The sequence below is a fragment of the Gadus macrocephalus genome, chromosome 20 (assembly GCF_031168955.1).
Source record: "Gadus macrocephalus chromosome 20, ASM3116895v1".
Lineage (NCBI taxonomy): Eukaryota > Metazoa > Chordata > Actinopteri > Gadiformes > Gadidae > Gadus > Gadus macrocephalus.
The window spans coordinates 22,089,909-22,114,044 of NC_082401.1; the positions used below are offsets into that span (position 1 = coordinate 22,089,909).

Below are 24,136 nucleotides of genomic sequence, written 5' to 3' on the forward strand. Positions count from 1 at the left end.
TGTGTGTCTGAGTGTGTGTGTGTGTGTGTGTGTGTATGGTGATAGGTGTTTATGTGTGTGTGTCTGAGTGTGTGTGTGTGTGTGTGTGTATGTTACCGTGTCAGTCGTTGTCTGGATTGCTGTATGTTTTGTAATGAGGAACAGATATCACTCCACAGAGGAGTGAATATCTTATTGGGGCTGAACCTGGCTTTCATCTGTCATTGGAACAGAACGAGGCAGGTGAGCCCGCTCCTATCGGACATCAGTGTGAAATTCCTCCAGCCTCAATTTGATCCTAAAACAGCAAACCCAATGTGCCAGCTCGCGTGCGCGCAACGGTAGAGCGGCCTTGTGTATTTGAACGTGCGCGTGTGTGTTGTTCACATGCTGGCAGCTGTGGCACTTCAGAGGCGGAACCACGTATACATTCTTGTCTGATTTATCAAGACACACAATGCTCATAGTTGCCAGCAACTCACCCGTGCACGTTACGGTCATGCGTTCACGCACACACACATATTCAGCCGGGCACATGCGGGGACAGACCGAGTTATTTATTTGAACTGGCGCCTGACTTATTCAAAAACAATTATTTAGTATGATGTCTTAAAAAGTTAATATGCACAGAGAAAAACATTTGTGATTGAAAAAAGACTCTGCCATAACATTCTGGCTGACTTTTACTGTGAAAAGCACTGGTTTTGTCTTGTTTGTGTTGCGTGGTTACCACACAGAGTTAGTTTGTGTTGCAACATTGTCAAGAGTTGTGAAACAGCAGAGGTATAGTTACAGTTTATTCCATTGAGTTCACTTTTCTTATTTTGTTTTGAGTTGTATTGTATTCACATTAAAATCATTCAGCGATGATGCAGGACTGCTTTAGGATGAAACTTAGAAGGCTCCAAAAGAAAAAAATACTCTAATTTTATTTTCTTACTTTTCGTCCTTTCTCCCTTCCTCCCTCTCCCCTCTTTTTTTCTTTAACATATCCTTTTCTCATGTCAGTGTGCCCAAAGTTGTCGGTTTTGGCCGTAGCTTCGAAAGACTGTTGTGCGTTTCTGTGGCAAGCATGTTACACGTCACTCCCCACTCTTTCGCTCAGCCCTTTTTAGCTACTGCTTGGATATACGGCTCGCTGACGTCCTTAAAATGCTCCAACACACACCCACACACACACAGACTATTTTAAACAAATGTACAAGTCTGTACTAAATACCTATTTTTTTTAAGTTTTATTGTATGAGCCTGTGTCTATACACACTCGGAGAAAACGAAAACAACAAGAAACCTATGGATATAATTGCAACTGATCCATTGATAAAATGGCGCCTCATTCTGTCAGTACAGCTTTGAGCCGTTGGACATGAGGACGGAAGGAGTTGAATGGGGTGTGGCGTAGTAGCGGAGCGGAAACTAGAGCAGAACGAGGATATAAGCTAGGAGGGAGAGGAGAAACGAAAGAACAGAGGGAAGGACAATGAAACACGTTAAGGGCAGGCCAGCAAGGCCCTCAGGGAGAAACCGAGGGCTGGCTGGAGAAAACGGTTCACGCCAGGGTCTCCGCTATGCTTTTTTTTATTTCAAACCATTTATGTTGCTAATTTGTTCTTAACTACACCGATAATTCAGAGCATGCATGAGATGAAGTGTTCGACAAATATAACACTTATCTGTTATAAATGGATATAATGGACTAACTAAGTGCTGCGTCTGAGGTAAATGTAACGAGGTGTCTGTGGAGTTTTGGGGGTGTAAATGGAACCCTAACCATCTATTAAAATATATGATATAGTGCATGCCCAAATACAACATTGCAAGTGAGTGTTATGTGTGTCACTAATATTTAATGTATATATCTACCGTTGTATCTCGCAAATCCTTCATTGCCCTGATGTGGTGAAATTAAAATAAATCAACAACAAACAAAACATTAAAGCATGAAGAGTATTAAGCCTGCAGCTACCACTCAGTGACTGTACTTCATAGAGAGAGAGAGAGGGAGAGAGGGAAAGAAAGGAGTGGTAGACAAGGATGGAGAGAGAGAGAGAGAGAGAGAGAGAGAGAGAGAGAGAGAGGGAGAGAGGGAAAGAAAGGAGTGGTAGACAAGGATGGAGAGAGAGAGAGAGAGAGAGAGAGAGAGAGAGAGAGAGAGAGAGAGGGGGAAAGAGAGGAAAAGAAAGGGGGAGGGAGAGAGAGAGCGGGAGGAGAACCAGTTATGATTATAGAGACTCCATGCAGCCATCCATTTAGTCCACAGTCAATAATTCTTCCCTGTAGAGACACAGGGATTTTGATTTTCAAATTGAAGCCAAATCAATCGCAAATATAACGGCAAGCAAAGCAAAGCCGATTGGCCACACATCAGGCCGGTAACCATTGACGACATCAATGTCACAGTTCAGAATTTTTTTAATATCTATTTCCCAGCATGCATCCGTATTTGATCGCATCCTATTTGAAGGAAAACATTAACCCACCTTGACCTATTCCCACATCCCAACACAGTTTTCTCCCCTCTTTCAAGCTCCTATTTCAGGGGCTGTGGTGTGCCACTTTTTTTGGAATATGCAGGCTAATATCCTTCTTCTTAAGCAATGAAAACACATCAGTCGCATTACTCGCGTACATGGATGACATGACATAGTCGTTAACAAAGTGAATAATGCAGTTATCAAGCAATTAACAGAGATTCATGTTTTTTCTGGGTTGAATTCATACTTTACTTCTGTATGTGTGCATGTTTGGGTTCCCTCCCCAACTGCGGTGCAATGCTATGGATTCATGCTGGAAGGCCCCATTCATTTATTCATTCATTCATGCCATTGAAGCTGTTTGATTTTCTCCTTTATGGGACTTAACACTGAGGGCCGTTTGAATGCTTTGGGGTTGCTGGCAAAGTGGGGTTCAGGGGGCCCGGTGATGGGGGCCAGTCTGTCAACCAGGGGCCATGTGGTTGTCATGCAGCTGGTACGTTGCTGGTCTCCACGGGGATAAGAATGCAGCTTCTGTACTCCTCTACAGAAGAACAACACAAACAAACACATGCACCCCAAAAAAAAGTCAAACAAGAGAAGAATAGACAAAAATGATAAGTTTGTGTGTGTGTGTGTGTTTGGTGTCTAGTGTGTTTGTGTGCCGCCGTGTGTGTGTGTGTGTGTGTGTGTGTGTGTGTGTGTGTGTGTGTGTGTGTGTGTGTGTGTGTGTGTGTGTGTGTGTGTGTGTGTGTGTGTGACTGTGTAGTATGTGTTGTGTGTCCGTGTGTGGTGTGTATGTTCGGTGTGCTGATTGTGTGTGTGTGTGTGAGTGTGTGCCGGTGTGTCCTTGTGTGGGGTATGTATGTGTGTTTGTATGTGCGGGTGGTTGGAAGTAAAAACTGCTTTCACAGAAGTGAAAAAAATCCATATGCTAAAAGAAATGCAACAAATGCTGAAGTGGAAAATTTAATACATATGTTGTACATATATAACTGGTTTATAACTGGCTTATACAATTCTTACCAGAACACATGTAAAAGCTTGCACATGGGGATATATAAAATGGTATTTGGTGTGGGTCAGTGAGTCTTCCAAATGAAGTGGGGGCAGACTGCAGTTGATGTGGAGTTTTTGTAGTGTGTGTGTGTGTGTGTGTGTGTGTGTGCGTGTGTGTCTTGTTGTGTGTGGGTCTGTTGGTGGAGAGGTGATGTTGAGGCTTCTGTCTGTGAGTGGAGTGAACGAGGATCAGGGAGAGATGATATAACAGGGCAGTGCCCTGGTTAGATACAGCAGGTACTAATCAAGAGGGACCATGGCGGAAGGAATACCTGCTGGATTAACTCATGACAGGAATCAATCAATTTGCCCCATCACCATTTTCTCAAAATCCCAGACCATATGTCTCCCTCCGTGACGGTGCTGCTCAGTTGAACCAATCTTTGGAGTTTTATTTTGACAACACATTGACGTGACTCAGTCCATCACATACCAGTGATTCAAGCCAGATATTTGACTTCAGACAAGCATATTTACCCCATGCGTTTACCAGCACAGATGAATTACTCCTTCCTTCTCTAAAAAACTCATCGCACACTCCACACTGTACTGCAGCAAGAACACACAACCCCAGCCTCTCTGAGGACTCTTGGTCGTTGGGTAACGATCCACTGACCCAAACAGATGAGAGAGGAAAATGTCTCTGCTCTTCTGTCTCTACACTCATCCTGCTGCTACCAGATCCATTGAGTACCGTGACATTTCCCCCTCTCGACTTTGTGTGACTGTGTGCGTGCGTGTGTGTTTCTGTCTCTTTATGTATGTGTGGGGGATACTGATTAAAGGCAGTTAGGCCTGAATGACCAGGCTTTTTGGTCATGCTTGCACTCAAAATGCCACACACACGCACACGCGCACGCGCACACACACACACACACACACACACACACACACACACACACACACACACACACACACACACACACACACACACACACACACACACACACCATATACACACACACTCATCCAAGAACATGCCCAGACCAGTTGAGCGTGGAAACTAGGCCAGAGTCTGTTCTCTCTCACTTTCCCTCTCTCTCTCTCTCTCTCTCTCTCTCTCTCTCTCTCTCTCTCTCTCTCTCTCTCCCTCTCTCTCCCTCTCTATACGGTAATATGTATGTATGGCTGTGTGTATATCTGTTCATATATATCTATATTTATATAGATATATTGTCAGCTCTTTTAAAGGTTGACCGATGCTGCACCGATGAGCACTGACCTTTCCCACCGCAGGCCCAGACAAACACGCTCCTCACTCCTTGACATCACACTTACAAACCCCCCAAGCACATCAGAACGTGGGTCCGCTTACTTCCACAAGATGACTCAGATTTAGAGGATCCTGCCTCCGAATCCACTCACCTTTTCATTTGTCATCGTTCCTGTTCACGGCAGGCAGGCATTTGTCAGGGTAAAGGGTTGCATGCATGGCATCACCCCCAACACCTCTTTCCCCCGACACACACACACACACCCACCGCCACACACACACACACACACACACACACACACACACACACACACACACACACACACACACACACACACACACACACACACACACACACAAACAGAGCAATACTTCCCACTTTTATTCTCTCAGTTTCCCCTGCTTCGCCAGTTTTCTGCTATTAAGTGTTCAATTCCAGTCGCTTTAGGCGGTGCTGCAAGAGCCTAAGTGATTAATGAAAGAGCAAGGCAGGCTGTCTTCAGCCGGTCTTCCCTGCGTTCGCAGCCAGCTTGACTTCACATTGCCTTTAGTACAAAGCAACCAGTGCATATCATGATACAATCTCGGCTGGGCTGGGATTTGTCGATTCGGATTCCATCCCCACCCTCAATTCAACCTTATATGTCAACATGATAAGTTCAAGGGTGCAAAATTGTGATCCTTTTAAGTTCTACAGTAGGGCTGGCCTGGGCAATAATTCAATACCATCGTTTGCGTCCTTAATTGGTATCGAATCATCATAAAGATGTCGACTAACCGATATACCCAGTTTTATAGTCTAAATTAATTTAGATGAGAATATAGGCCCTTAAAATGATACAATATGAGGTTTGAAACGTCAGTGAGAATGGAAAACTGGTACTTGGCCACCATACTTTACATTTCCCTATACTTGAATGTAATGACACTCAGTTAGACTGTTAAGAAGGGATCGTGATATTCAACCACATTGTGTGTATTTCTCCATAGTCATCAGGATAATAAATTGGCAAGCCTTAGTCTAGATACTGTGTGCTGATTATATTTACTCAGGCATTTCAGTTAAAACAAGCATGGAAACATCTACGGGATCATTTGCAAATGTAGCCAGTATGTATGTAAGCGTGCTTCACAGCGGGTGGACGAGTGCAGGGAATGAGAGATCGAGACATATTGACGATTCAGCAGCCTTAACAAGGCAGAGCCAATTAATCCATCGATTTGCATGCAAATGTACTAAAAGGTTAGGCTACTGGCTGTGACAGCCATCTGCATGCACTTACCATGCTAATGTTGGACTGACACACACACACACACACACACACACGCACGCACGCACACACACAGACACGCACACACACATGGCAGTTGACACATGAGCCAAGAGACATTTGGAAGATGAGCGACGTGAGATGGCAATAGATAGGAACTACGGGGAACCATAGGCGGAATGGAGTGCTAATGACACTGTGTTAACTGAGTCTCCTTGTCAGCCTCTGTTTGTTTTGGCTCCCTGCATGTCGGCCCATTGATTCTCCAGCTACCAAATGGGCCTTTTAAATCTTTGTTTTCCATTTTGGTTCAACCTTTTAGTTCCAATGAGGATGGTGGAGACACTGGGGAGAGAACACGTCCTGCTCCATGAGTTAGGATTATATTTCAGTGTAGTATGTGTATATAATTTTTTTTCATCAAATGTATGGTTTATGAATTACATATTTATCCATTTTTATTCTATATTTGAGATGGAATGTATTTTTCTGCCTCTGTGTTTTTTCTCTGTGTGTTTGTGTTTCATCTGTTTGTGTGTGTGTGTGTGTGTGTGTGTGTGTGTGTGTGTGTGTGTGTGTGTGTGTGTGTGTGTGTGTGTGTGTGTGTGTGTGTGTGTTTGTGTGTGTCTTGATTTTGCACGATGGCTGAATGCAATATGAAATACAACACATTCAGCCATCTAGCCTATAAGCAGACTATAGTGAGAGCCCAAGTGAGAGATGCTGCATTGCCACAAGGCCATCTATCTATTCATCCACCCCTGTCACGATGTCCAAAAACCCTGGGCAAAGTCATACTCTGTGGGAACGGGTATAAGGCCCGAAGCCAGGGAGCATATTCCAAACCACCGAGGTCTGGCAGGCAAACGTTTGGGTCTCCTTACCGTGAGGGGTTTAGACTCTCAGCTCCTAACTGCTGAAAACTGACGGTTAATTCATCAACATTTGAGTGGATCAGATTAAAAGCAACTAGCTGTTGTTCTTTATAAATGGTAGTGATATCATCTGGCCTTTCATGGCAGTCAAAATATATTTGTAACTTCCTCTGCTCGCCAACTCGTGGATATAATGATATAAGTGCTCTCGTTATTGCTCAAATGGCAGATTTGTCCTTTCAGCCACCGGGTCATACAAAAATATGTGAAAGTAATCACCAGTGCTGCTGGCTGCACATATCTGCAGTATCCACTCTGCTCATCAGTGGAGGGTGTGTAACACACTCTATAGGTTAACCTTTATGGGGGTGTAACGTGCGCCCTTACGGGTCCTCCTAAGCCTGTCCTCTTCCAGAGATGGCCTGCCGCTTCGACTGCAGCGAGAGGCGGCCGCGGAAATGTGAGCGTTTTTTAATGGAAAGCCCTGGTTGCATATAATCAGAATAACTACGGTGTTTTTTTCTTTCTTTTAGGAAGAATGAGTAACGTGTGTGTGTGTGTGTGTGTGTGTCTAGGGTGTGTGTGTGTTTGTGTGTGTTGGTGTGTGTGTGACATACAGGGGGAGTTAGAAAAAGGTAGAAAGGAGACAGGGAGAAGGAGAGAGAAAGAGTGCGAGAGAGACAGAAAGAGAGAGAGAGATAGGGAAGGATAGGAAGAAAGAGAGAGAGAGAGAGAGGTAAAGATAATCAGCGAGAAAGAGATAGAGAGTGCGAAAGAGGGTGATGGAGAGAGAGAAACAGAGAGAGAGACAGAGACAGAGTAGAGACCTGCTGGAAATTCTGTGGGGAGGACAATCGTCTAAGTGCTGCAGAGTGAAACACCATGTGTGTGCCCAGTGGGTGGACATTCCTGCTGCCCCCATGATTTCCTCGGGTCATCCATCCTCAGGCCCCCAGCTCCACTGTAATCACATCGTACGGGTCTTCAGGGTCCCCCTGAACCACCGGCACCAACACCGGCCGGCCCCCAACGCAGACTCCTCAGCTGCCTGTCAGGGTCCCAACACTCAGGGTGGGGACGATGGGAGCGAGGCTGGAGGAATCAGGCCAGTGTTATATAGGCAGGCAGGCTGGATCACAGCAGCAGAGTACAGTAGTGCTCGTTCCTTGTCTTGGATGGATAGAGGACGGACGGTGATAATGGTGATGATGCCAGACGATTTGATAGCTACGGGCTGGTGTTTTTCAGACTTATCAAGCCTGAACAAACACAAAAGTAATGACATGGAAAAGAAAAGGACACATTTTAATCGCAACAAGAGATGTGATGATAATGAATCCGGTTGAGGCACTCACGTCGGTTGGAAATTAAAAAGCCTTTAATGACTGGGCTGTAACATTAAAGAATAAGAACACCGACTCGTATCTGCATTCTACCTTCCTCAGGGTGTCGGAGTAATTACATTTTTAGTTCCCAAGAACGCAAGAAGATTTTCATAATGCCGTTACAGGCAAGTCGTTTACCTCAACAAAATACTCATTTCCCACACCCTTTACCCGCGGTGGAACGCGTCTTTCCACTCGCGTGCCAGAAATCGCTTGTCGGCATCATTATCTTTCCTGAAGCTCGGACTGTGATCAGAAAGAGCTCTGGGCTGTTTTAATGAGCGTCGCCGCAGACTCCCTTGAAAGAACTCTCCGCCCCCCCCCCCCCCCCTCCCCACCTAAAAGAAAAAACGCGGTACACTCCATTTTGGGTGGGACTTGTTTGCTCTGCAGAGATCAAGTTCAAGCACGGATAAGAGATCCAGGCGGTGGGATCTCTCAGGCTGTCTTTTTTCATGTCTTGGAGCGCCGCGAGATGGAAAGAAGTAGGAGGAGGAGGAGGGCGGGGGTGGGAGGAGGTTTGGCATCTGCCTCTACTAATGAATCCAACAAAGACTCCGCGCCGCACACAATCTTCTCCCCCTTCCCCATGCCCCTCTCTCTTTCTTTCATTTTTCCCTCTCTCGCTCTCCCTTTCTGTGCTTGAGAAAAGAGGCTGTTCATCATTATTCATAGACAGAGCTGATTAAAGGTGATTAAGCCTCACACATCCATCACTCCTGGCACTTTCAGTTGATGTCGTCGCTGGCCCGAATGTTGAGGTGAATCCAGTATGGGTCTCTAAGTGTGTGTGTGTGTGTGTGTGTGTGTGTGTGTGTGTGTGTGTGTGTGTGTGTGTGTGTGTGTGTGTGTGTGTGTGACTGTGTGTGTGTCTGTGTGTGTGTGTTTGCTTGGGAGTGAGCGTGAGTGTGTATGTCTGTGTCCATTTAGTCATGTGTTTTTCCAAATTCTTCGCAATTACCCAAACGACAAGCCATTTCTCAAATATGAAGGAACAATGCGTTGACTATAATATTCACCCTCAAAACGCCAAAATAACAAGCGAAAGCCTAATTAGGGTCTCAGCTGAAATGAGCCGTGTTAGTCCATTCTTTACCGGTTCATTTCCAGTGCTCGCAAATGGATGTACACACTTTGTCTTCAAAGTCTCATCGGGCAAATGAGTCTCTCTTGCTGCTTTTCCTCTGGCTGTGTTTCTTTCTATCTTACCTAAATATGAAATCAGCTTTATTTTCACAGTGCTGCAGCATTTGTCATCATAAACATTTTCCTTTGAAACAAAGGAAAGTTTTGCTGTGTCCTAATTCTAGATACAATTGGGGTGTTCATTTAGTGGCCAGTAGCGAGCACAACCAATCACTCACCCATTTTAAATGAATTATGAGGTACAATTGCATACAGAACATTTTATTGAAAACAAACAGCACACCCATTATGGTTCTCCATCTATATATGTTTATTTTGATATGTGACGTATCATTGAGCAGGAAAGAATTAAATCTATCCTTTGCATTAATTCCTTGAAAGGATAATTGAATACCAATAATTGTGTGTCTAATAGGCTGGCTGGCTTATTTTTTTGCATGATTCTGAATCATACAGACTGATTCAAACAAAACCCATTGAAATGATCCAGCATTGAGCAAGCTTGCTTTGGCTGGCTACCATAACCCCGGCTGCAATCCAATACTAACCTGTCAAAAGATGTCAACCAATAGAGTTTGATGTTGGCACAAAAAACATATGCACAGAAAAGCAAAGGCCAGCAAACGTACAGTCTTACCTGAAAGCAGTGCACTCTGGAAAAACCCACATCGCGAGAGCCCATTTGTTTTTCTCTTCTTTTGTGATCTGGGGTCTACAGTCTCCTGTAGTGTTCCCTCTGTGGGGGGGCTGCACTGGAAATAGCTTAACAGGCATTTTTTGTCCCAGCGACTCCCACCCTGTTCAGGACGCAGTACCAAAGATAATCATACAAACAAAAATGCACCGATGGCTAATGTGCATTATAAATGGCTGTGCATGCACACACTTTAAACGACACATGCTACGGTAAAACATGCAATCATTTTTTCATCAGTTGGTTTTCCAAAATCACGCGGTATAAAATGGCTTCTCTTCACTGTTATCTTGAAAGAACAGTGAAGTAATTTTCTCATTTGTATTTCGCCTCGTAAACATGATGTCAGCGTATATTTCTGCACGCTACAACCTGTGTGTGTCCTGCGTGTCCGGGCCGATGCCTTGACGGATCCGCCCATGGTCAGAGGACGCAGACCTGAGGGCTGTGTGGGCTAGGAGCGGGGGTTGTATGAGGCTTGTTTTTTAGGGCCCTTGTGGTGGTTCTTGATTTCCAACCGAGCCAGGATGTCTGGCTCTCTTTGTGGTTCACCTGCGCTGGTTCGTCTCATCTGCAGCAACCTGACACATATTTATTCACACACACACCGGACACACACACACACACACACACACAAACATACACACACACACACACACACACACACACACACACACATACACACACATATATACACGCGCACACACTCTTAACGTACGTACATATAACCTTCACTTTGGACCAAGGAAGTTGATTTATAGTCCGAGTTATATAGCATTGCGTTCCTTCGCGCTTTGCCCCCCAAAACCGCTTCCCTCTGTGTTTATGTCTCTCCGTCTCTCTCTCCCTGTCCCTGGTGGTAACACGTGTGGGCACTCCCTGCTGAGAGGAGTGTCAGTTGACCAGTGATTTAGTGCTGCCCTGCCCCGGACCACTGCTGAGACACCTGCCCAAGGAATCCGTGCACTAGTCAGTCATATATTCGTACACAAAAACACATTCACACATGCCTGTTCACGTGCACGTACGCGCACACACACGCATGCACACACGCACGCAAGCACACATGGCGAGATGCATGGAACCGCATACATACATACAGGCAATACATCCCGGTCCTGTGATGTCATCGAATAAGACTATTAACCATTACTCAAACATGCAAGTCGTTTATCCAAGGAGCAATCTGTTGACGTGCAAATTATGTTAACCGACCGATGTTTTTCGTTGCACAGCTGTATTTTATTTTCTAAAGAGCGTTTTTTGTTATTTGTTGTTTCAACTTTTATTGGGACTGGAAATGGGAATTGTGATATTTTCAGTACCCATAAAGTCAAAAGGTAAAGCCTATTGAGTCGTATGGACTCTACCGTCGGAATGTTCCATGGTAACGGATCAAGTTTTCCTCAATCAAATTCCTTCCACCAACCAATGCATATTTCCATGACAGAACAGTTTAACATTTGGAAGAGATTATATTTATTATACCACATTTTTATTACACCCTTTTACAAAACAATATTTCACAAAACTCTTAGCGTATGGGTGGAAGCAAATCATGGAAATGTTAACCAGGCATTTTTCAATTTTAATAACCCAAGAATATATTATTAACCCCTCAATAATAATTGTGTTAACCTTAGATCGTCTTTATTTTTTTATTTTTTATTATTATCTCGATTTAGATGCACATCACCCCAGGAGAGAAGGAACAGGAGGGTTAGCTCTGAGCTAGGAATGTGATTAGTATTTTGTTTTGGGGGGGTAAAACCCTGATCGAATTGCCGCTGTAATCTTCCATTCCCTGTTGCTGCTGGAGAATTCCATTAAAAAGCAGCGGGCGGTGCAGCCCATTTAGAGAGAGAGCCGTACGCGTCTCTCCCCACCCGATATCACCGGACCTCCCCTCTCCTCTCTCCTCAAGCTATGTTCCCTGCCAAGGTGAGCCCTAATGAGACTCACAGGAACGACGTTAAAACATGTCTTTCTATACTGGGGTTATTAGATGAACAGCAGGCTTAGTCATTAAATGGCATGTTGATCTAGGTTTCGGGAATTTTCTTTTTATGTAATTACCGCGTGGTTTGATCGGGTAACAAACAAACAAAGTCAATTTTCATTAACACTAAGCACTTGCGCGTATATATCTTATGCAGGCATCTAGTACAATGTCATCATGAGGAAGACATTGTTACCCCCCAAAAATAAATAAAAGAACACATACCGCACAGCTTTAATCTCGGAATAACTTTTATGAATGTTTCGTTTGCTGGCTTAAACAAAATCCAAATAGTGAAGGTACTACTGGCCCCCCAGTAAGATGGTTAGTATTTGAGGACAGAACTGCCAGAATGTCAAGTCTGAAACCAGACGAGCCAAGGGCCTTCTTAACATATGGCAGCAGCCATGTTCTCAGGCCCTTGTGTGTGCTATATATGCCCGTCTATCTGTTTGTGCATATATTAATTTATGTATGTGCACGGATATGCCAGTATGTATTTGCACATTGTGTGCATGTGTGTGTGTTTTGACAGTGCTATTGAGTATGTGTGTGTGTGTGTGTGTGTGTGTGTGTGTGTGTGTGCGTGCGTGCGTGCGTGCGTGCGTGCGTGCGTGCGTGCGTGCGTGCGTGCGTGCGTGCGTGCGTGCGTGCGTGCGTGCGTGTGTGTGTTTGTGCACATTTGCGTTTTGATGGTGCAAGGGCGAAAAATTGTGTCAGGCATGACTTTGTTTGTGTCTATGTGTGTGTGTACATGCTTGCATGTGGGTGTGTGTGCGTGTTTGTGCACTCGCTTCAGGTGATCCGCCAGTGAAAGTAGTCTTCCCTGGTGGGCTTACTAGAAAGCCTTCCACTAGCCCTCAGCTGGCTGAGCATGGGTGTGTAGCTACCATATGGACACCTATTCATCTCATTAGAATAGGGAATGGAGGCATTCCAAGCCGCAGCTAAACTACTCATTTCATCCTTCTAATTCAAATAGATGTGTCTGTTTACCTCAGATAAAAAAAACAGAAGGCAGAAGGAAAGCCTTTATATTTGTTTCAAACGCATGCCAGACTGTCTGCAGGGATTCAATAAAAAAGCTTCAGAACACAAACAAAAAAAGGTGCCGATATCGTGTGTGTGTGTGTGGCCATTTTGACACACAGCCTTCATAAGAAAACTCAAAACAATACGTCTTCGCAAAGTGTCTCGACGGTCATTTTATGTAAGGAGTACAAAGCTTCAATCGCAGCACAATGCACACATGCCTGTGTGCGTCTGTGTGTATGTGCAGATGTGTGTGTGTGCGCGCAAATCTTCTCGCTGACCTATTTTCCCCTTCTTGAAGTAGCGAGCGTGTGGTCGCCTCTCGCTGCAGCCACTAAAGTCCCCTCGTGTTGTGCTTGACTCTCTGAAGAGGCAAACAGAATTGGAATTCACACAAAAAGAAAATAACACACACACTCACGTAGGCACACACATACACTCGCACAAACTGCCGGTCAGGCCGTGGTTTTCTTATTCTTTCTTTTTAAAGTGGACAGAAAATGCAGCTTCTCGGATGGATTTCTGAGCACCAGCACCCCCTTCCCCCTCTTCCTCTTCTCCATGTACCTCTATATGTCAGTATTGGCATGGTAACTGTTGTCACGCATAAAGCCCCCCCCCCCCCAGCTGGCAAATACACAGCCACACACGCACACATACAAACACACACAAACACACACACACACACACACACACACACACACACACACACACACACACACACACACACACACACACACACACACACACACACACACACACACACACACACACACAAACACTCATAGGGGTACAATAGCAAGGACTGGAGCTAAATCACAGGGACAAGACCGGCCGGTGTTGAAGTAAGAAATGGCTCTTGTGTAAATGTTTCCCAGACACAACTTTTCACAGGAGCTTAAGTCCTTGTGTGTTGGATGGGGGTGCACACATTGGACTACGCCTAGTAAATTTGTGATTGCCCAAACACAAGCACACACACACACACACACACACACACACACACACACACACACACACACACACACACACAATCTTTCCTGCAATAACTTTCTCTGTCCAATTCACTCGTTGCTCAATGTGTGACCCCACAGTGTGTCTGGGTCTTTGTATGTGTGTGTGTGTGTGTGTGTGTGTGTGTGTGTGTGTGTGTGTGTGTGTGTGTGTGTGTGTGTGTGTGTGTGTGTGTGTGTGTGTGTGTGTGTGTGTGTGTGTGGTAACAAAGCTCACGGGATCCGGCATTCCAGCAAGCTTAGTACATATATGCTAATCAGATTAGATGTGTAGACGCATATCTCTCTCCCTTCTTTCCCTTCTTTCCTTCCTTCCTTCCTTCTTTCATTCTTTCAGTACCTTCTTTGGTACCATCTTCATCTCTTTCACTCGCTGGTCTCTGGGCAATCCCGGGGTAGCGGGGCAGAATGTGAAACCACTGGGAGTGACAAACACTGGAGGCAGCGTCTCCCCCCCACCCCTTCCCCTCCCCCCCTGCTGACCTCCATGTGAGCGTTGGTGTGTTGCCATGTCTTTGTGAGGCGCATTATGCTCCTGCCTGACCTGGCTAATGGCTGGGCGACGTGTGGGGGCCGGGGGGTTATTGTTCTGGTGCCTGTTTGGGTGGTTTGGGGAAACACTGTACTTTCACTCATGCGCCTCAGTGTTGGGTTATATCAGTTTGTTGTGTTATTTCCCTATTGATTCATTCAATCTAGTATCTGCGATGCTCTTGCTGCGGCGTAACATGATAACCGAAAATGGGGGCAAGCATTCGTTTTTTTGTTGTTTTGGGAGACCAAAAAAAAAGGAGAAAGATGGTTGTCATCCTGGGTAAGAGGAGGTACAGTGCTGAGCGGAGGGCATCGGTGTGTAGATGGAGTGGATGATAATGAAACCAGTCCCTGACCCCCAAAAGAAAATGTAATCGCACCTCAAAATCAATATTGATATGCACTGCATTATGTGTGTCATTACCCCCTGTGCAGTTTTCATTAGATTGTGGCCACTGTGCTGTGATGCATACCATAACGCCAAGATTAATCAAACGATTTAATTAAAATGTAGTTTAAATTGGTTAACACACACACACACACACACACACACTCACAGACACACACAATTGGTCTCCAGATCATCTTTATACCAACTAAATGCAATGTAATCACCGGCTCTTTATGATCCATGTTTTCAGAGGACAGACGTAAATGATGTCGCTGGCCTCTGAGAGACTTCACTGGCCAGGGTGGTCAGTCTGCTCGCTAGTCAATGGAGCTATCGGCAAAGCCCCTTCATTATCTCTTATATCTGACATCCTCAAACAGTCTCTTCCGCTGCCTGCCCTGACGTGTCTTTGTTTGAGGGTTTGTGTGTGTGTGTGTGTGTGTGTGTGTGTGTGTGTGGGTGTGGGTGTGGGTGTGGTAGTGGGTGTGTGTGTGCATTGGTGTGTGTGTGTGTGCGCACAGTTTGATACAGTACTGATTTGCATAATAATAAGGAACCCTCACGATGATGAATGGGTAAGCCTACCTGGGCGCGTTGAAGATCGCAGTGTGTGTGTGTGTGTGCGTGTGCGACTGTGCGCGCGCGCGCGTGTGTGTGTGTGTGTGTGTGTGTGTGTGTGTGTGTGTGATAATTTCATACATGTGCTTCCATCAAAGATAAATCTACAGGCTGCGTGGTTAGCCGTTAGCACGAGACATGGCAGTGGGGGAAACTTCGAGAAGAGCTTCACAGGAATGGATTCCGTAGCAATTCAAAATGTATGTATTCAAAGGATTCATTCTGAGCGGAAATAAAAACAAGAAAAATAGTTTTGGGTTTTAAATGCAGCTCATGTTAAGAACTATCTGCATCTTACTATCCAATGTCCCAACAAATCGTCGTCCTTCCGCTTGTTTTTTTTCTTATGATTCTCTTCTTTTACACTCTTGTTCCCATAAATCTTCTTGTTTTCTGGTATCTTTGTGCCTCTCTGTCTGCCTGGGAAGATGAGAAGGTGAGATCAGAGGACAAAGTCCTTTTGACCTTGTGAGATTGAAAGCCCAAAGAAAGAAAGCGAGACAGTAAATGATTATCTGTGTCGCTATAACCTTTCATGCAGAGCTGGGCAATAATTCAATATTGTTAATTGTGTTTTAATGGCATTGTGCAGTCATGAAATAAAGATGTAGTTTCGTAATCTAAATCGATGGTGATTTAAATAAATATCCGCTGTTTAATCAAAAGGCAAGGTCATTCATTGTTCGATTGTTCTTAAAATCACCATCGTCATCCCAATGCATGGTTCACATCCAGCTAGTGTCCATAGCCTCCAGTGTGAATCTATATATACATATACTGTAAGTTCTGCATTGAGAACATCTCTTTCAGGAAGTATAATGCTTGATTACTGCTGCCAGACAGTTTCTTTTAAACATTCATTGTTAACTTTTAGGCACTAAAAATAATTAGCTTTCATTCCATTGGATCCCTAATTAATTACAAATCACGGCATTCACCAGTTCATTGTATACCTTGATGGCATTCTTACTTGGTCAATTGGTTGAACTAAAGCAATTCTCCTCTTTTTATTTGATTGGGCCTCATTTCAAACCTGCACTTAACCAAATTTAACATAACGTGGAGCCACCGATACATCAAGGCAGAAGATAAGCGAGGATAAAACGACAGATAGTCACTTAAGTCTTTAAGGTTTGGTACTGGAGAGGGATAGGACAGAGCAGTATCTTCAGGGCATCCTGTAATATACTAGACCTCTAGACTATTCAGAAGCCATGTTAATTATTGATAGGGGTGTCCTGTGTCTTTGTCCTGTGTCCTGTGACCTATTGATTGAGCAAATTGCAGGCGTAGTCCATTGTGGTTGGCACAGATCACCGAACAGGGCACAGCCCCTATTTTACAAGCCCCGTATTATGTTGCAAAAAAAAGGGGAGAATGTCTGTATGAATGTGTGTGTGTGTGTGTGTGTGTGTGTGTGTGTGTGTGTGTGTGTGTGCGTGTGTGTGTGTGTGTGTGTGTGTGTGTGTGTCTGTGTGTGTGTGTGTGTGTGTGTGTGTGTGTGTGTCTGTGTGTGTGTGTGTGTGTGTGTGTGTGTGTGTGTGTGTGTGTGTGTGTGTTCTGAAGACAGAAAGGTCCATTGATTTGTCTGTTCTGAGCTTTATGTTTCATTATAGTGATGCAAGAAGTTATTCACGTGGCACATTTGTAATTTCCTTTCTTTGAACTTGAGGCAAATTAAATATACAAACACATATAAACAGTTACATCCCTCCCCCCCCCCCCCCCCAACACACACACACAAACACACAGACAGATACACACAGACGTGCAGGCATGCACAATCCCACACATGCACAAACTCAAAAGAACACACCACAGGCAGCCGGCATGATCAATAAATGAAGACACACACATAATCATGTCATCATCCCTAAAGAAGTGTTATGTTTCTTCTGTGGACCCACACAACCGCACACACATACACATATAACGAAAGATCACATGTACATCTGTGAGTGTGTTTATGTTTGCATGTGTGTGTTTGTGTGTGCGGGTGTGTGTGTGTGTGTGTGTGTGTGTGTATGTGTGTGTGCGTGTTGTGCGGGTGTGTGTGTGTGTGTGCGGGTATGTGTGTGTGTGTGTGTGTGTGTGTTGTGTGTGTGTGTGTGTGTGTGTGCGTATGTGTGTGTGTGTTTGTGTGTGTGGGAGATGGGCGTGCATTTCTAATGGTGCATGCCAGTCTTGAACATATGTCTGAGCTTGTCTGAAGATCTAGTGTCTGAAATTCCCATCAGCATCCATCTTGCCCTAATCCCTGTCAACTCCTTTTGTGCTATCAAAGGAATACAGTTTTTCTACCTATTCCATCTCAGATTCTCATGATTTGTTGTCATTGCTGTTGGGAACATGTATGTAGAAATCTACACATGCATGAACGATTTCCTCAATCATGATTGTTCTTTTTAGATTTGTACTATTTTATTATACCCAATATATTCATTGCTATTTTTAACATTGGGCTTGTTTAAAAAAGTGCTTTGAATCTATCTTCAAACCCCAATTTAAAGCAGTTCGATATTCAAGTTGATCTGAAACAATGCCCTGACGATTCCTAACCTTTGCAATTATGATCAAACAGGATTTTCTGAATTAGCCAAAGCAATGTAACTGGTACATACGTGCAAACCGTTTGGTAGAACCTGAGACCTGTGTGGTCAAGCGCATATCAAGCGGGGCTCTCTGTAAGCTGCACCTAAAACAGGGCGGGACGCTTGTCAGCGCGTCCGGCCTTTCCTGGAAGTAGGTTTTCCGTTTTTTAATCTAGAGATACAATCGAAACCTAGATCTTTCTCTGGTGTAAACAGGGCCAGTGACTCTTGTTAACATGGACTCGAGTGCAGCTTTTCCTATACCGCAACAATTTGTGCTGACCCAGTGGTTTTATCCTTGCTGGCTGAAAGTATCCCCTGATTGGCTGCTGTAAACCAGCCGTCAAGTCTAATTTCCTGGTGTGCGCACCAATCAGGGTGGCCTTTGGGTCTTTGAGCTAAGTCTTCCAGATATCCCTCTGGGAAACCATTGGGCAATTTAAAGTGGCTTCACATTCTATTACCACATTGTGAACACACACACACGCACACACGCGAACACACAAAACAGAAACACATATATGCGTGCACGAGGGGCAGTGGAAGTATTCATTCTAACACAGGGACCTTGGAGTGTTGGGGTCAGTGATGGATCTGAGGGCAGTTTAAACAGGGCCAGTGGTGGCCTTGCTACACCAGTATGGTCCACCACTGGGGTTCGTCTGGCCTATTCTGTTCAGCCCACACATTGGGCTCCAGGCCTGCTACCTGGAAGACATTTTTTTGTGTGTGTGTGTGTGTGTGTGTGTGTGTGTGTGTGTGTGTGTGTGTGTGTGTGTGTGTGTGTGTGTGTGTGTGTGTGTCCACATGTGTGCACGTGTCTGTGTGTGTGTGTGTGCTGTTTGTGTGGTTTGTGTTGTGTGAACGGGTCTGTAAGTCTGCTTATCATTGTTTTTTGGGATGCATAAAGCAGTACTTAAGTCAAGCCGCATGTATCAATCATCAACATAGCCATATGATTCTGATTGTAGTCTAGCGGTCCAAGGCATATGATAGGACACTATTATACCAGCTTTAGAGACCTGCAACATGGAGGAAGAGCCGCTGTGCTGGTGTGGACCCCAGGAGAGAGAGGGTGCCATAAAGTGGAATTAAACGACTCAAAGGCTTCCAGCAGATTTAAAGGCTTTGCTGCCCGGCATCAAATGACGAGACTGAAGGGAACGGAGAGGGTGGTTTGAAGTGCATAGAAATGGGTGTCGGAACAGAGGGAGGGAGGGAGATAAATGAAAACGTAATGAAATGGAACATAAAGAATGGGGAGAAATCTACCTTATTTACCTCTCCCTCTCCCTGTCCCATTAAAGCTCCTCATCTCCTCATTGTGTTTATCATCATGGTGTTTATCACAAAAACACACGCGCACTCCCCCCCCCCCCCACACACACACACACACACACAAAAGCTTGTACACACAAAGACAAACACAAGTGCTCGCGCACACACACAGGCACACACACACACACACACACACACACACACACACACACACACACACACACACACACACACACACACACACACACACACACACACACACACACAATTATTATCAATAAGCGAAATAGCGACCTTCTTACAAGGATAGTGGTATATTTGTATGAAAGAAGAGTACAAAGAGCCCACTTCTATGCACAGTTTAAAACCAGAGCTGGCTAAGAAAGCCATCCCTTTCACAGGAATGTATTTGCATAATTCATACTGTGTGTCCTGACAGGGTGGAAGAGAGTGTACGCCAGAGACAGAAGATTGAGACAGAGAAAAAAGGGGGGAAGAGAGAGAGAGAGAGAGAGAGAGAGAGGGATGGCGTTAGACACAGAGAGAAAGAACAAAACTGAAACAGAGCGAGCCTGTGCGCGTGTGTGTGTGTGTGTCTTTGTGTCTTTGTGTGGGTATGTGTGCGTGTCCGCGCGTCTGCACACACACATACATCTCCAATATCATTTACCACAATATGAATTCGTTATCGCCACGGCAACCAGGTGTAGACATTTTATGTTGGCTCGTAAGTACGTCCCGTCCCACGTGTTGTGACAGCTGTGATTCAAATTAAATTTGAATACAAAATTAATGTTTCTGTATTGCTCTCTCTCTGTTTCCAGTGTGTCGACCGGGCTTCTATAAATCCGCTGTGGGCAACGCGGAGTGTTCGAAGTGCCCTCCCCACAGCGTCTCCCACCATGAGGGGGCGCTCTCCTGCGCTTGTGAAAATAACTATTTCCGCGCAGATGAAGACCCTGCCTCCATGGCCTGCACACGTAAGCTTCTTTGTCTGTTGGTGTGTGTCTGTGTGTTTTTGTGGGTGTGTCTTTGTGTGTGTCACTGTGTCAGGGTTTGACATTCGCCTTTGCAAGAAGGGCTTTTCTGGACTCTATATTATGTTTTGGGACTTTTTACATAATTTACCAATAAAAGTAAGCTGGTGGAATATGCATATTCCGTCGTTACATATACATTATCCAATGACTCCAATGAAAATAAAATGTGGACCCGCTTTGCACATGCAGGGTAAAATACACATTTTATTGGGGCATTTAAAAGCCCTCTCTAATTTCCAGGCAATAATAGTTTGTTTTGGGGCCAAATGGCCAATGAGTCCCCGTTCATTTCTGACGCTGGTGTGTTGTGTCGTATGTCTGTGTGTGTGTGTTTCCATTCCATACTTAGTTTGAATGTTTTGTTTGCCATAAAGATAACCATACTAAAATACATACAATCAAGACTTTCTCTGCCTTCTCCTATCTACCTCCCTGCTAGACAGGGAGGACAGGTTTACGACTAAATCTCTAACTATTCAGGATGCATTACTCACGACTCTCAAATAGAATTTTATTATATTCACTTTATGACCGATTTTATAGGAGTTCTAACGGCCTTCTAATCCATATAAGGCACCCTTTGTCCTAATTCTTGCTACTAATCAAACTGCCATCTTGTTACATATAAAATCCCACATATTGGATTGGGATGACGCCTGCGTTATTTTATGATCCATTATGTCACAATACACTATGTGATGATACGTTATGTTATGATACGTTATATTAAGATTCATTATATCAAGATTCGTTTTGTCATGATTCGTTACATCATGATTCGTTATATCATGATACCTTATGTCATGATACATTATGTCATGATACATTATGTTACGATACATTCTGTTATTATTTGTATGCCTGGCCTCTTACAGTGGACCAACAGTAGTTGTTCAGAAGAAGCTTGCTAGACCAAGTATTCAGTCGTCACATTCTGGTTGTTCCCACATTCAGAAATGTGTTGTCAATGCAGTTAGCAGGCGACCCATGTCAATTATTACAATATTACATTTTTAGATTCTCCTTAGAGTAGCCCAATGTTAACTGTTTCTTTAAAAGGTTGTATCAGCGACTTTAGGCAGAAACATAAATGATCACATTCAACTGATCTTACCTCACGATCTGCTAGCTGCCCGCCCCATAAAAAAGCGTCCCTGTATGCAGCCTATGCCCCGAGATCGCACACAAAAACAAATGGTACTACCAACCACTCAAAACCAAAATAAATAGTATTCCAACCAATCACTGACAATGGGTGGCTTTGTTTGTTTGGGATCTCGCCACAAATACCAACAGAGGGCACGTCACCCAACATCGCTGATACAACCTTTAAAACAATCCGTCTCAGCTAAGAATCATTTTCTATTGGCCCAAATTGTTTTTAAATAATTGCGTTAAAGTGTGACGATTGGTCGACTATCGGCTGGAAATGACCAATGACCCACTCAAGAAGATCTTCATATCAGTCGAGGAAGCCCTAGTTATCCAGCTCCCATAATCCCTCCCTCTAAACTCCATACCTCTCCCTTTTCTCCCCCCGTCTCCCCCAAAGGTCCTCCGTCTGCTCCCCGCAACGTCATCTCGGTCATCAACGAGACCTCGGTCATCCTGGACTGGTCCTGGCCCGAGGACACGGGCGGGCGGAGAGACCTCTTCTTCACCGTCCTGTGCAAGCGATGCCAAGGTCTTTTAAACCTCTCCTAATGACAACCTTCCCTTACACTGGCTTTGACTTGATGCTGGCATCAGATGAAAATGCGGATTTCATCTGAGCTTTGATGTTGTTTCATTTTTCTTTTGTTTGTATATAATGCATTTTTGTTGTGTGTATTCTGTGTTTCCTGTTCTCTGTTTTATTCACTGTCAAACAGGTATCGACCTTTCTGTAAGAAAGCGCCGTGTCGATGACGGTTCCTCTTGCTCTGTTTACCGTTAAGGTGTAGGAGGAGTTCTGCGCTGCGAGCCCTGCCGTAGCAACGTGCGTTTCCTGCCGTGGGCGGCGGGCCTGAGGAACACCACGGTGACGGTGACCGACCTGTTGGCCCACACCAACTACACCTTCGAGGTGGAGGCGCAGAACGGCGTCTCGGGAATGGCGGTGGCAATGCGGCAGTACGCCGTCGTCTCCATAACGACCAACCAAGCAGGTGAGCGTAAAAAGCGATGATGAGCGAGCGGTTGATGAAAAGTGAGGACTTGTAGGACACTTTTTTGACAGCGGTGTGTTTTGGTTGACGGAGAATGATCATGTTAAGACACATTATTACCAAGCAACTTTAACGAGCTGACGATTGTTCATACGGTCACATGGTAGGGACAAACCTCAAAGGATACAGAGAAACCCAAACCAAAAAGGTTCTCACGGACTAGACGAAAAGGTCAAACCAAAACCTGTTGGTTTGAACGGGGAGCCTAGTTAATTGAAGATTCACATCTTTGCTGCAGAGGTGATACACATGCTAACTAACACCTTTCAAATGGAGGGAGAGGGGGGGAGCTACCTGCAAGAATATTCAATTAATCATTTGTAGCGTGAAGAAGGTTATATCATTTGTGACATTGTGATATTACGTGATATTAATATTAGGATTAGGGCTGTACACAATTAAATTGTAAATTCCCTCTAGATTCTGTATGGATGCATTCTGTATAGAGAGCATTTTTTTATTCTGATTTCCTACTCCAAATTTGAGCCGATTAATAGTAGACCTCTTCAAGGGGCAGTCATCACACTGACATTAAAAGTGCTTAAATGCCTGCCACTTCTGACCAGCGGTGTCAAATATTTGATTTGACTATCCAGGAAAGGAACATGATGATATCCAGAGATTGACATTGCTCAATTTAAATTCAATATTATACTCAGACTTAAGTTAAGACATTTATATTTAAAGTAGCCCACTATAGCAATCTACTGCGCAAACAAAATCCCCACAGGGCAGAGGGCTAGAGGAGCTGAAATCTGATCTTAACGCTTCAACGAGAACTCACAAGACAGAACGGCGGCTCTGTCGCCAAGGTGGGTCCAGAGCAGCCCTGTTTTGTACCACATGGGCCGTGTTGGACTTGACCCTGTTAGCCCGCGTCCCAGGAGGGGGATGGGAGCAATTTGATTTAATATGAGGTTATAAGAGACCCCTTATGGTTCTCATTTGTGAAAAAATGAAGGATTCACATCCATTCAGGAGAGGAACGTCAAGGCCGCCCGCCCTTCGTCATGTTAACATTTGGATCTGGTCCAAGGGAAGGGCGATCACATGTATTCCCGTGTTGTGGCGGACGCTGTTCGTATGACCTTGTTCCCGCTCTGTCATCACACACATTATATGTTGCAACTGACAGGGGGGGGCGATATCATTTTTTAAAGTGCCAAGGCAGAGGTGAGCTGTGAATATGGATGATGCAGTGTGTCTGTGTCTGTGTCGGGAGGGAGGGAAATGTATGGGGCATAATGTACATGATATACACAAACCATCAGCCGCTAACCAGTTGCCACACACCACACAAGTTATTTGTATATATCTTTTTTCCTCTTTCAGCCCCC

At 44.6% G+C, this 24,136-nt stretch overlaps 1 protein-coding gene across 3 annotated transcripts in view; it reads left to right on the forward strand.

The window, feature by feature from the left end:
- epha3 (eph receptor A3) overlaps nt 1-24,136 on the forward strand; it is a 75,549-nt gene that overhangs the window by 16,746 nt on the left and 34,667 nt on the right. For all 3 annotated transcript variants that reach the window (XM_060039276.1, XM_060039277.1, XM_060039275.1), the window contains exons 4-6: nt 20,377-20,532; nt 22,145-22,276; nt 22,530-22,739. In XM_060039276.1, coding sequence (XP_059895259.1) covers nt 20,377-20,532; nt 22,145-22,276; nt 22,530-22,739 — 498 coding nt within the window. The remainder of the gene's footprint in view (nt 1-20,376; nt 20,533-22,144; nt 22,277-22,529; nt 22,740-24,136) is intronic.